This window comes from Typopeltis vanoorti, chromosome 21 (genome assembly GCF_054136105.1).
Source record: "Typopeltis vanoorti isolate ZY-2024b chromosome 21, IOZ_Tvanoo_1.0, whole genome shotgun sequence".
Lineage (NCBI taxonomy): Eukaryota > Metazoa > Arthropoda > Arachnida > Uropygi > Thelyphonidae > Typopeltis > Typopeltis vanoorti.
In genome coordinates, this window is record NC_143569.1 from 16,229,512 (window position 1) to 16,244,032 (window position 14,521).

At 33.9% G+C, this 14,521-nt stretch overlaps 1 protein-coding gene across 4 annotated transcripts in view; it reads right to left on the minus strand.

The window, feature by feature from the left end:
- Positions 1-629: 629 nt before the first annotated feature.
- The window catches only part of LOC150094647 (uncharacterized), a 628,041-nt gene continuing 614,149 nt past the window's right edge, over positions 630-14,521 (minus strand). For all 4 annotated transcript variants that reach the window (XM_090411495.1, XM_090411492.1, XM_090411494.1 and 1 more), the window contains exon 13: positions 630-697. In XM_090411495.1, coding sequence (XP_090267621.1) covers positions 686-697 — 12 coding nt within the window. In that variant the 3' untranslated portion in view covers positions 630-685. The remainder of the gene's footprint in view (positions 698-14,521) is intronic.

A 14,521-nucleotide genomic window follows, 5' to 3' on the forward strand; every position in this document is an offset into this window, starting at 1 on the left:
TTCGATGTGTGAAAATTAACGATACACAGATGTTATTAAGCGTTCTGGGTCTGAACTTTTCGACATATTCACGAATATTATTCTCCTCAGAATATTTCTACTATAAAATATTTATTGATGAAAAATGCTTAGAAAATTAAAATGACAAATTCCAGAACTTCTCGCGGAACCCAGTTTGAGAAACCCTGCAAATGTATTACAAAAGATTCACTACTTTAATTTTCCCGCTTAGTTAACATAACATACAGCTTTCGACTAAAACTAGCAGTTTTAGTCGAAAACTGCTAGTTTTAATCTGAACATTAGCGAGACTAGAAAACAAACATAGTGGATTGAAATATAAGTTGCTGAAACTGTTTATCTTTATAATACAAATACTGCTTTTACTAGCGTAGCTACTGAAGGTTCGAATACCAGTCCATTTGGAAATAGTAGTCAGAGTTGTTTAAATAAGTTAGGCTAGTCCAACTGATATCCATATTATGCAAATATTGTTTAAATCATGAATTCCTGATGCGTGGTAGTACAACACAAAGTTAACTTCAAGGAAGTTGACATGATTGCCACAGACAAAAGTGATGCTATTGCAGGGTGAAAAGCTAAACGTCAATTACAACAGAATTTTAATGTTCATGCATAATACATCCTACCTCTGTTTCTTGGAAAGTTTCAACGTTTAACGAAGTCAAGTGCTTACCTGCAAAATTAAAAAAGGATGAACTTTTATTACATAGAATTTCTGCCATTATCTGATTTACTAATATTATATTATGGTACTTATAAATAATAATTAATGCTAATGAATACATGTCAATGGGATTGAAGAATAATAATGAACATGTTCTGTTCGCTGCACGAAATACCCCTTGGACTACAACCCTTTAAAGCTGACAAATGCTGCCTGAATAGTCAGTCAAAAATGGTAGAACAGGAAACAGCTTAAGTACGTTTTCTTGCGTCCGTCACTCTCTTCTTTTATTTAAAGAACACCAGAAGGAAGTGTTCAAAAATAAGTCAGCAGTTGGAAATTATGAGACTTGAGGATGTTCTCTCAACATCAATGCTTAATACATTCAATCGTAAGCCCTTGTAAAATGTTGAAATTGTATAATAGCAGGTACGGTCTTGCCTCCTACTAAAAGGAAGAAAGGCGGGTTTGACGTTATCGGTTCATTTATTTGCATGATATTATATATTGCAAACGCCTCATCCAATCAGTAGATTCGTTTAATGAAAATCAAGTATACATAAAATATACAACTGTCCCATTTCCATATAGAAAGCAATATTTTCTGAATAGATACAATACATTATGTATGTATACGAATATACAAACATTCAGAGTGATTGCTACTGTTTTGCGAGTGGAATCTGGCATTCGTAGCAGGTACTGAACACTTACATAGTTCAACAGCCATGCTTTGCTTTAGTTTACTTGATCATAAGCAACTTTGTACAATAACGTTTTTTTCCCTCTAAAAACTTCATTATTCTACTGCTATATTTATCTCTGTGAATGCTGGATTTAAGTAAAGTGATTCTCGTACGTTGCAGATTATCCCTTAAGATTCGATTAGCAATACGTGCATCTATACTTTATTTGTATATAAACGGCACGCACCCGTACTGGTTATCTGCTTATATTTTATTTTAATAATGTGACTCACCAACAAAAGGTAAACGTATTACATAAGTGCAATGGATGGGTTTAGGGATTTTTTTAAAATATTTTTACATGGAATTTTTTCAAACTGCTTCAAAACTCCGCTAAATGCGGCCATAATTTCCTATCTAAAGGCATTCTCTAAATGTCCATGCCCACGTGTGTACGCTAACCACTGGATAACATTTTTTAATATTTGTTGCGGGCAGCAAAAATAGTAAAATATTAATTTTGTAACTTGTTGCTTCCATATGCCACACGAACTAAACCGTTATGATTCTGTCAGGCATTGGAAGCATGGCACGACTTGTATTCTTCGAGTGGAAAAGCCCGAGTTTAGTTTTTCTCAGCTAAACGTTTCTTAGAAATAAAAGAATGTTCTTCCAACCGACGCATTAGTCACTGTCATGGAAATGACAAGGTTTTCATTCCATAAAGAGAAATAGTCTTGAGAGAATATAGAAGAATTCAGCCATAAGCATCGAGTTTGTACGATGCTTGAATGCAGAGTTAAGCGTGGTTTAAAAGGGAACTGAAGCCGGACTAGGGGAGAGGGAGAGAGAGGGAGTTACTCCAATTAGGACCAGAGTCTGTAAAATGAGAAATATGGATAAACTGATCTAACAGCTTATCCGTATTTCTGAATAATGGAAAATTTATGTAAAACTGGAACAATTTTCTTGTTCTGCTCATCGAATTGCACTTTACTATAACAAATATTTTACAGTATAATCATGCTAACATTGTAGAAATCACTGGATTCTTCTTTGCGCTTCTCTGGAGATGCTATTGTCAGTAGATTTGTGATTTTTATTATCAATTCGCCCACATCTTAGATTGATTCCCGCTGAACACAACTATATTTTTTTTCAAAACGGAAAAATCCGAAGGATGGATATATATATATATATATATATTATCAACACGCGATCTCCATGGAGTCAGAGACTCATCGTAGGAGGTACTCACTATTGCATACGATGCTTATCCAACTTCGTCTTAAACTGATTCAATGTGTCCACATCCACAACATACTCAGGCAATGCATTCAACTCACCAACCACCCTACATGCAAAGAACCTGCTTCTCACTCCCTTGCTTACACCCTCCTTATACAGTTTCCAGCAATGGCAACTTGTTCTACTTTCCTCTCCAATTCTATGAAAAATCTCTTCCATATCTACCTGATAACCCCTGACCAGTTTTGCAGTCTTGTTTCTTGTTATGCTTTTTGATTTTCACTTGGTTACTTTAATATTTCAAATCATTGATAAAATTACTTATTTTTGATGTTTCAAGTTTTCTTGCTTACATGACTTAACTTTTTATCCCGTGTAATTATGGGAAGTTTCTGGGAATATTTTCAAAATTTATTGATTCGATACTTTTCTATAAATTAACTGTATGCGTTGTTCGTTCTTTGTTTAGCATTTGGATAATTTATCTTTCGGTTAGACATTCTTTATGCTTCTTGCAGGTAGGTGATTTCTCATTTTGGTTTTAAAAAAGGTTACATCTTCACTCATAATTCACACAAAAAGAATACTCAAAATAACTACCATTAACCAATTTGATCAGAACTTCTCTAGCTGAATGCAGAGAGAGAGAGAGAGATGAATTAATTCACCTAGATTGACTTAATTTTTCTCTCGCTTTCTTTTATAAGTATCTAACCGATGATTTCATCACACACACACACACAATTATTAAAAATTAGTTGTCTAATTTGAAAGAAATAACATCACTTCAATGCTTTGTAGTACCAAGTTCTTAATACTATTAAAATGAAGTTTTATTACTACAGTACAGTCTTATATCACAGTAAAGCTTACTTTTATTATGAAGCACTCAAAATAAACATTCCAATCTGCTTTAAAATATTTGAATTTCAGACTTCCGGTCGTGACATATGGAAGTGAAACGTGGGCTAACTAAAAACTGACAAAGTTGAGGAATACCCACAGGAAGAGATCACTACTCCATGTTACCATTGAAAATAGAAAGCGCAATACTTGAGTCAGAGCTCAGATTAGAGTTGAGAGGCATTATTAAAAAGATTCAAATGGCAACAGGCAAGTCATATTGCAAGAAATAACACTGAAAAATGGTTCAAGTTGATAGCTGAATGATGCAAAGAGCTAAACGAAGACCAAAGAGACGATAGAAAGTATGAGATTAAAGAGATGGTTGGAACTCAGTGGAGCAGTCAAGCTCTAGATAGGATTGAATGGAGGACTTTGAGGGAGGCCTTCGTCCAGTAGGTGACAAAAAATGGCTGAATGATGATCACCTGTCAATTTTTTCATATCATTTCAATGTGACTACCATTCTTGTTTTGAGATTACCAATCACGTGTTTTGGTAGTGATATAAAATCAGTTCATATACATTTTGTGATATACAGCGCCTATGCGTCACATTTCAATTTAGTTTACTATTATTGTTATTATTATGTGGCAGTTAAGACAAACTCAAATGTTCTGAACACGATTACTGCGTGTGTGCGTTCTACGAGATAGCAACTTTATGTTCGTAGAGTGCTATCAGATAACTAGTTAGTAACAGCAGAGCTCAACGAATGTAAGCCTGTATATTACAAAATCCTATTTCCCTGTTATTTACTTCGGAAATTTAATGCTATCATATTCATGAAATATAACAGTTGCCTTATCTGGAGAAGTCAAATTATTTTGAAAGGGACCGTTACCATTCCCGATATTTTCCAAGGTCGATCTCTTTTCTACTATAAAAAGTGCACTATTTGAAAATACATTCCAGTTTGCAAACTATTCTTATAAATCACATAATAGAAAATAAAATAAAAATGCTACAACTTCGTATCGGATATCCAATATTTCATCCAATTTCTCAGGTGTGAAAAGCCAAAAAGTTAATATTCGGAGAGACTCTTGCTTAAAATTGGAACTGTTATTCCAAAAAAAAAAAAAATAAACCCTGAAATCAGCTAAAATAATAGCAGTGGACTAACGTAACACTTGAAAATAACTACATGTGATAATCAAATAGGCCGCTATTCCCTCTACTTATTCCGAGAAGCACTTTATCTCTGTCACAATAACAATAAGTTGACATTAAGCTATACGGAAGCAGTTCTTATCTGGCAGTTTTCTCATTCTCCATTCACAAAAGAAAAGGCTTATCACCATAGTCTGCATCAATCATGGTTAGCTATACGATGGAATATCAAGAAAGAAAAAATCGTTTGAAAATATTTTTTTAAAAAAGACCATATATAGAATATAAGAAAACAAGACTAGACTGATTACTCACTTGTTTGAATTATTTATAAGTACATACCAATAAAGAATGTAAAGATTAACTGTTAAGCTATGCTGCGTTGCCATTATAAGGAACACGCTATAATTGTATTATAGATTTTCAAATGATAAAAACAAAGTAGGATATGCAAGTAGTTTTCTTTAAGAACTAATCAGTTTAAACCACTCCAACTCCCTCTCCATTCTTCCGAGAAGAGCTTTATCTCTGTCACAATAAGTTGCATTACACAACCAGAAGTATGTGTCTCATTTATCAAGCAATATCATAATTAGAAAAGAATTAAACTTCTGTAATGTGTCTATCGAATGGATTCGCATAATTTGTGGCATAATACGGTTTAGAATCTTTACGTTCCATATTTAATCTCAACAAATGAGAACAGGGTTTAGGATTTCTTAATGATAGTTGCTCGATTTCAACTGCTTTTCTATCCGCAGACCACCAGTTTTGTTAGTATGAGATTAAAAAAAAAACATACATACAGGGTGTTCGGGATAAATTTGACATATTTATAATTAATTATATTTTTCCGTAAGTTACATGTATTAACACACACTTCTCTTCATTTAAAAGTTTGGACCCTTCTTCATTCATATACAAGATGTCAGAAAGGATGGATAGCTGGAACCCACCTGAATCATGGAAGAGAATAACTTGTATCATGATGATTCGTGCCCGCCATCAAAATAAGGATATTACGACTGCTGCCCAATGCTCCCTGAATACAGTAAAAACAATCAGGCATGAACTAGAGACTTGCAATGGTGACTACGAGGATGTAGCAAGAAGAAAGATCCCTAGCAGACGATCTGATTGCGTTCGTACAGCAGAATTCCTCGCAAATCTGCAGGAACAGGTGTTGAAGAACCCTGGCATTGGAATTCGGGCTTTGTTCGTGGAGTTGCTAACTGTAGTCAAGCCCTGGATAACAAGGGTAGCCAATGGTAGGCCGTATGTATGGCAGCAGGATTCGGCCCCTTGCCACACCTCTGGGAAAAGTCAAAAATGGTTGTCTGAAAATTTCTACGACTTCACCAGTCCAAATGTTTGGTCTCCAAACTCCCCAGACCTTAACCCCATGGATTATTTTGTATGGGGCGCAGTTGAAAAAGACACCAATCGCACTTCCAGTAATACAAAAGCCCAGTTAATGGATAAAATTAAAACAGTTTTTGCGGCTATTCCCAGGGAGACTGTAGCATCAGCTTGTTCGAGGTTCCGAAGCAGAATTGAAGCTGTGATCGATGCTAATGGTGGTTATTTTGAGTAAATCTTGTTGATAGTATTGTAATTAACTCTGCCTGTAATGTTTTTTTGTCAATTCATTAAATTTAATAGATACAAAGAAGATTTTCTTTTTCCTTACGAAACTGTCAAATTTATCCCGAACACCCTGTACATACATACATACATATATATATATATACACACATCAGTATATGATGCTCTCGATGATTACATGCAGAAATGATTCACAAAAATATTACAATTATAATATATAAAACTAAATTGTAATGAATAAGTAAGTTCTACCTTGAGACCGTCTAAAGTAATAACAGCCGATGGGTGGTATGATTATTTAATGTGTGTTAAACGACACCACGTTCAGAGATTCTTATACTGCTTCACGCAAGGAAAAGTAAGGTTATCACTCTGTTTGTCTGCGTACATCTTTCTCCCTCCACCTCACAATAAGTTTTGAGTCCATGAGTTCAATCTTCATGAAAATTTATAAGAATGTCTACTCAAGCACAAAATGTAGTTCTGGGGGAATAAGGTCTTCAATTGAATTGAAGTCTTCAATTGAGGTTTGCAATTCGCACAGTGACGCCCACCTAGTTTGAGAGTTAACTTCTGAATAAGTCCCCACTGACTGCTGTTAAGTCTTTCACATGATTTGCCAAAGCACCTTAGCCTAAATCACTGTATCCCTTTAAGATTAGGAACTCTAAGTCTATACTAAAGGGTAGATGCACTGCAATAAGATGAAAAACAAAAAAGGTATTGGTCAAATATTTGGAGAGGAGGGGATTTTTTCAAAAGAAAACTAATTTCTGCTGAAAATTTGCTTAGCATTTAGAAAATAATTATGGCAGATCACAAACAATTAATTTGTCATAACTCATGCAATAGTAAAGCATTGAGCAGTGCTGTACTCAAATCTGAGGTAACTAAACTATCTTCGGATTGTCTCAACCGTAATAATGCACTGGCCAAGCCGTAGATAACGTCTCTGTTTCCATTAACAGTTAGAATACAATGAATTCAATTGCTTCCGAAAACTTTTAATCAGCATATGATTTTCACTCTTCCGATGTGACTCTGCTGTCTTGCTTACTCGAAGTGAAAGCATCATGTTTTTTTTTTATTTTTAAAAGAGGATTGCTTGCTTATTTAAATCTTTCTCTCTCACCAATAGTAATATGATATTAGTTCAACATATTTCATAGGGTACGAAAGCAATAAAATGCGAAGTAATGGATAATGGAATTTATATGAGATGTCATTCGAAGGGTGCTAATTGATGGCGGAAGAAATACTTATATTTTCGAGTCAGTTGTATCACAGATAACAATGACAAAAAACCGTTTTATGAAATACAGCGCCACCTGATGCCATATTTCGTTTTGAAAAAAATTACCAAAGTATCATACAAATCTAACAGCAATCAAACCTCTCATTCTTCAGATATAATAAGCAGAGATACATGTATCCATTATTATAATAAATGTAATATCAGATTAATCAAATATTACGTCGAAGAGCCAGCTGATGTTCGTGTATTCGAACTAACGTGACTTTCAAGTCATAGATCTTGCTCTCTTTCTATCAATTCTTCTTGTTCTACACCTCTCAGTCATTTCCTAATCACCACCCTATCGCCTTTAATATAAAATATTATTTTCCAAAAGCAGACCGCGGGCCTAAAACGCGTTTTGTTCGCAAGGTTCAATAATGCCAATAACACCTGGTTCGTAATGCAGCGGCAAACAAATGGCTTGCTACTTTCTGATCTGAGATGTCTGCAGTAAAATAATATTGGCAATAATGGAAGAAATAACCCTATTTAGGAAATGTCAAGTAACTATTACACACTCGTTAATATTAACACGTATGAGAATGATTCAAGAGACAAAAAAGTAGACATGTTTAGCTATCAATAGCTTGATAGTGACGTCATTCGTTATCAGAGCTATTCAACCAGAATAGCTTTTAGCATACTTACAGCAGAGAGAATTTTTTTAAATTCTAAATTATGTTAAAATCTGTAACATATAATATTTCGTTGTTTAGAATTATTTTGTCTTGTCATTAGAAATGATCCGATTTAAACCGAAATTGAGATGACAAACATTTCAAATAACCATTCATCGGGAGCTGAGCTATTCAACATGCATTTCCTATGTGCATTGCTAATAAAATGAAAACGCATCGAAATGTTTTAACAATTGTTCTAGTAAGAAGAGAACTAATTGTGATGAAGATGTTGCTTTATACTCTTTTAAACAGGACCTAGTTCCTGGCACGAGTACAGAATGCCAAAGCACATATTTCGTTCTTTCCTTCGGAGTCCATTTCACAAAAGAATATCTGCGATGAAAAAGAACGAATACAAACCTTAGGATTTAGGAATGACCTTACCATTGAGTTGTGAATGGCTGGTCTATTTCGTTCTTCATGACGTAAACATTATTAATAGATACATTGTATCATATCTTACTCACCAAGGGGGAAACCATCTTATAAAGAGGTGCGCTATGGTTAGCTTTAAGCACTCGAGCTGCTACGCGTAAGAGTTCGTATCTTTTGTGCCAATTGCACTTCCATATTAGATGGTGTGGCAGCAGCTGCAGCAAACACTCCATTCTCTCTCTCTGATTCAGTTTAATGAAAAACCAGGCTCCGATTTTGAAAAGACTTGGAAAAAAAATATTCGGTTTCTCTCAGAAACATTAATTCTTAATATATCTCTTACTGGCCTTCAAGGAATATCTGGTTTCTATATTTAAGTACCCATCGTCACGCGTTGGCGATACAATTTAAACAGTAAAAACATTTAATAACAGGAAATGGATATTTAAATTATTCCGAGGATTTTCGCTTGAAATAACCAACAAGAAAAATTAACACAACACTGTTTTAATTCAATTTTGTTTAAATGAATTTATCCAGAATATTTCGGAATACGTGAAAGGTGAAAATATTTTTTTAAATTTAATATTTTAATTTTATTTAATATTATGCATTGTGGGCAAGTATTAAACTATGATTTCAGACAGTCATTAAAGTTTATATTTCAGTTACATTCCAGATAAACATCAATGAAATCTGTGTAAACTATCCGGAGATTAAAGCAAAAAAAAGTAGTCATACGCAAAGGATCGTAAAATGATACATTACAAAACTGGATCAATAAGGTCATTAACGATTGGTACTTAACAACATTTAGTCACCGATCATAAACCAATTAACCAAGTGAAGAGTCTTCAGATGTGCCAATCGCATTTAGCTTATCCCACTCTCGTTCGTGAAGACGTCCCAAAATTAATAAAAAGATGATCTCAAGTGACAGCAAAAAACATTCAAGCAGTATAGGAACATCATTTAAATCAAATAAAGTTCAAATGAACAAATCAAATTCGAGCGAAATTAATTAAAAGCACATTTTAGTCAAAGAATAATATTCACGGAGTTTTCTAAATGAACAGGTTCGAAATTCGTACATGACTCTTGCTCTTCAATATTTTATAACAAATGAAGAAAAGCACATTTCATTCACAAAAGCAGTTAATAAAGTTATTGTGATTGCATTCTATAAATCTACTGTAACACCTCAACTACAGTTAGATTCTCTCTTCTATTCTTCCTTTCGGAAGGAGGTATTTGAATTCCTTTAACTGGAGAATTTCTCTCAATTGAAAACAATCGAGGCACATCTCGTCTATAGAAAATCCAACAAACAGGTCGATTTATGTTTCTATTAAGTGAGTACAACACTAGATGTTTATTTTATTATTAAAATGATGGTTAATTTTATTCTTTCAGTTTGTCGGCATTTTTTTAAGCACCATATAAACATTTAATATTTAGCAAGGTATTCTTATGCACAGTCATGACTTCTAATACGATATCAAGATCTGTGTCATTTGCCAAAATTTCATTTTTGAATTTGAGATAACTTCAATTTCAATTCTTTGGAAAATGGCAATCATTTTCCATTCATCATTCTCAATTAGATCGCCTAGGGGATCTAAAAACAATCCATACTGCTTTTTATATTTTAATTTTTCGAATTTAGCTCGTCATTTTATTTTATTTGACCCATACAGTGCATTAATATTAGTACCGCGGATTGGTACGGCTTCATAATCCGGAAATCCTGCTGTAGAAATAAAACACGGGATATTTTCATAACAGCAGCGAAATGATCTCACACTGGGAGATCAAATTAACCACCTAAATAGGGCCATTCGAAACACACTTTCATATTTCCATGTCATGCCATTAAATGACGCTGTAAAAGAGTAATGAGAAAAGGAAGAATCTGATAGGAGAAAAATTTGTTTTCTGCGAAAAGGATAAATTCGACCAGGAGACTTAAATAACAGTGCATTTCTTTTTAAACTAAATTAATGAACAGACAGCTAAAAAAATTTACAAGTAATCGGGAAATACTTAAACCATGTTGTGTTATTAAAGAATCCAAAGCAGAAATATACACACGAACAGAGTTGCAAAAATATTTCACTGACTACTAAATTATGTTGCTGCATGGAGAATGGTATCTGATTTCATGTGCAGCTGCGAGGAAGACCGGTAATATAATATACTATTATTAGGATCAGAAATAGATATGAACTTAAAATAAATACAATTGCTGATAATTCTTCGAATTCTGGGCATGGATTATCAGTAATTTACGTTTTGGTTAAGGCGGTGAAGAAAATGCTTAGGTCCTTCTCCTTTGGTCTAACCTCAATGGCATAATCTATGCCCAAAATTTGGGAAATTATTATCAGTAATTGTATTTCTTACTTTTAAGTTACATTCACACATCTATTTCGGATCCTAACAGTATTATATTTAGCTGGTTTCCTTGCGACCGCAAATGAAGACACACCATTCACGAACATCGTTGCTGTTTGAATTTCCGAATTCCATTTGTTACACTGATGATAGTTTCAGTTAATTATTATTATTAGTAGTAGTAGTAATATACAGATACCTCCATTAAGTACGAAAAATCATTACGGTAGGTCCATTAAAATCATTAATCAGCAATTATCAATACCTGTACAATGTCATATTTTGCCTTGAAAACATTCACCGACAAAGCGCGAGCACACAGCTCTGGCAATCAATTCCACTCATTCACCAAGCAAAAAATCTCGTCCTCACTTCCTTACTAAAATACAGTCGTACTCAATTTCCATGGATGACCACTAGTTTTCCCTCACATTATTCATGTACTGAAATATTTTCACATCAATCCTATACACTCCCCAAAGAAACTTATGTGTCTATCATATCCCCCTTATCTGCCGATCATCCAGCTTTTGTAACCCACAAATCTTCCATCTCTCTCTCTCTCTCTTCATATGGAGCATCACACAGTCCCGTCACCATCTTAGTTACTCTCCTCTGAATCCACTCCACCCATCCACAAGAAACCCAGGCAACCAGATCTATGTACAATAACCCAGATGAGATCTTATAAAGTGGAATAATAATATTTTTTTATCTCTGCATGTCAGAATGTTCTTTAATAACCAGGTAATCCTATGAAATATTTAGTCACTTTTGCAATATGTCCTCTGAATTTCAACTTCCTATCTACCAACACCCCGAAATCCCCGGCTTTATCAAGTTCCTGGAGTACAGCCCCATCAATATGGTTACACATATGATAATCTTACTCGTTGCCACATTAAATTAGCATCTATTATTCTCTGCTCATACCGCCAATTTATTTAAATGATCCTGTGTGATATCAATATTACCTTTATTGACGACTGCTCTCCCTTAATTTTCCATAATTTGCAAACAATTGAATATTTCCCTTCAGATCATTTTCTATATCATTAATAAATAAATTAAACAGTAGTGGCTCAAGTACAGAACAGTGTGGCACTTGTTTTTGTTTTGTTTACGTATGGATTTTTTTAATAGGTTTACAGTTACCTTAACATCGAAGAATTCAACATAACACTAAACCCAAAATATATACTGTAAATACCATCAAAATATTAAACGTCTTTACGAATAAAACATTCTTCATTTTATATCAGTTGCTGTCTTTATTTGAAATTGCAGATCGTTTCATATTACACCAAAAGAAAACTAAATTCGATAACAAAATATTTACGGTTACTGAGAATCTGTTCGGTTCTCAAACTTTATTTACGAAGATAAACCGTAAATAAACTATGCGACAACATACTGTTGTCGATTAATGCAATTAGTTTCAGTATTATAAGATTCTCATTTAATTGTTTTAAAAAGTTAGTTGAAATTGCAGGGCAATTTAAAACAGATTTTCGTCACTGAAGTAAATTCCAAACTCTAATCCACACTGAGCAATGTGAAAAGATAGTGTTTCAGTTTTGCAACACTTAACTGCTAGAAATAAGTCGAATGCTGTAAAATAAATGCAAGATACACCATATACTAAATGATAAGGTATCGCTGGATGCTAAAAACAGGAGAATAAATCAAGCACCACTGTAACTCCTCTTGAATAAACTTTAGATTGCAGTTAACTCGATTGTTTATTAATTAAATGACTTCATTCAGAAAACGAAAAACGTCATTAACCAAAACGAATAAAAGTAGTTGATAAGAAGAACTTGATCTGGGATCAAAGGAGAATTGAATTAAACTTCGTTAAAAGGTATAGGTTTAGTGGAAAAACTTAACCACTAGAGACCTCAGCTGACGAAGGAAATATCCTTCTAAGCGTCATAGTTTTCGTTCGAAATTAGCAAAGCAATGCCTGCTCTATTACTCAAGAAAGAAATTCATGCGAAGTAATTAAAAATAGCCTGGCGAAGTTTACATTACAAAAATAAAGACTATGTATATATATACATACATACATACACACACACACTTAAGCACACAATCCATAACGATGTGACTGTCTTTTTAATTTTATTCTACAAAATTTGTATACGTTCTTCCATAGTTGTCTTCATATATTTATCTCTGATAAAATTATTTTCCGAAGCTTCCACATTTATGCCATCAACAACACCGACGTTAGATATAAGTCTAGTGAAGGGCTAAATATTCAATGGACCTACCATACCTAAAAGAGATCATTTAATTTTTTTTCTATAGAGGACACAATAAAACTGGACAGCTTTAGTCCTCTAAAATACGTTGTTACTTTGGCTATTTCTACTTTTCCAAACCCATTTTAAAGAATAATCTTACATAAAATCTATAAACGTCACGTTTTATTCAAATCGAATCATTTTAATTATTTTGTCGATCAAACTGTGAATGTTGTAGTTTCCTAGGAACACAGGGTGCATGTTATGAAATTAGACATTCAGGCTAAATAATATTAACCTGAATGTCTAATATTAAACATTCGTTTAGAATGCTGTACGAATGGCTGTTCCATAAGACACTATTCGATTATATTGCTGTGCTTAAATGTGGTGTCGCTAGTTGGACTAACTCTAAGAAAAGCTATCCTACGTATCAAGGCAACTTACCTACAGAGGCATGCCATGATACATTCCCATTCCCTCAACCCAGAGATGCTCTAACGTCACTATCATATTGTAGATCCGTATTTAACAAAACGATACTGATTTCATGTGTTTTTAAATGAGCCTTTTAGTTTTTGTTTATTTCATGCAAGAATTTATTCGGTGGGAACAACTAAGGGACGACCAACATATGCAGTGTATCTGGCGAGTAACCTGTTTTCGTTAGAAAAAGTATTGCTGCATGCATTGTTGATCAAGAGTATTCGTTGGAAGTCATTTTTAGCATCTATTGCATCAATCAACGGTACAATTTCCGACATTCCCCACAACAAAACCAGTAAAAAGCACAATATTAACTCACCGATCAATAAAGGGCAATTGCTACCGAAAACCATAGCCTGCAAGGCAACAGCGTCAGTCAACCAGGGTCACTAGTCTAATTCCCCACCCCCCGCTACTATAAATTCCTTAATTTGTACCAAATGCAATTGATGGCAAACTATTTTTTGCATATTATTTACTAAATATTAGAAATTAATTTTTGTGTGCATAAACTTCCTAGCTATGTTAACTCATAGTGTAGAAGTCTTATACGACAAAACTACTCCCCCTTCAGATATTAGTATCGGCGGCTCCGAATACTTGATTATACTACCTTCGACATGGTTATGAATGTTTCACCTCAGATAGCGTAGGAGTTTGTATTAGTTATACATTTTGCAAATCATCTATGATGAGTTTAAAGAATAATAAAAATGACTGAAGAGAACAGGGTTTAGTGAAGTGTACGCTTTTAAACTATATAATCGAATATAAATTTATACATTTATCATTTTTAT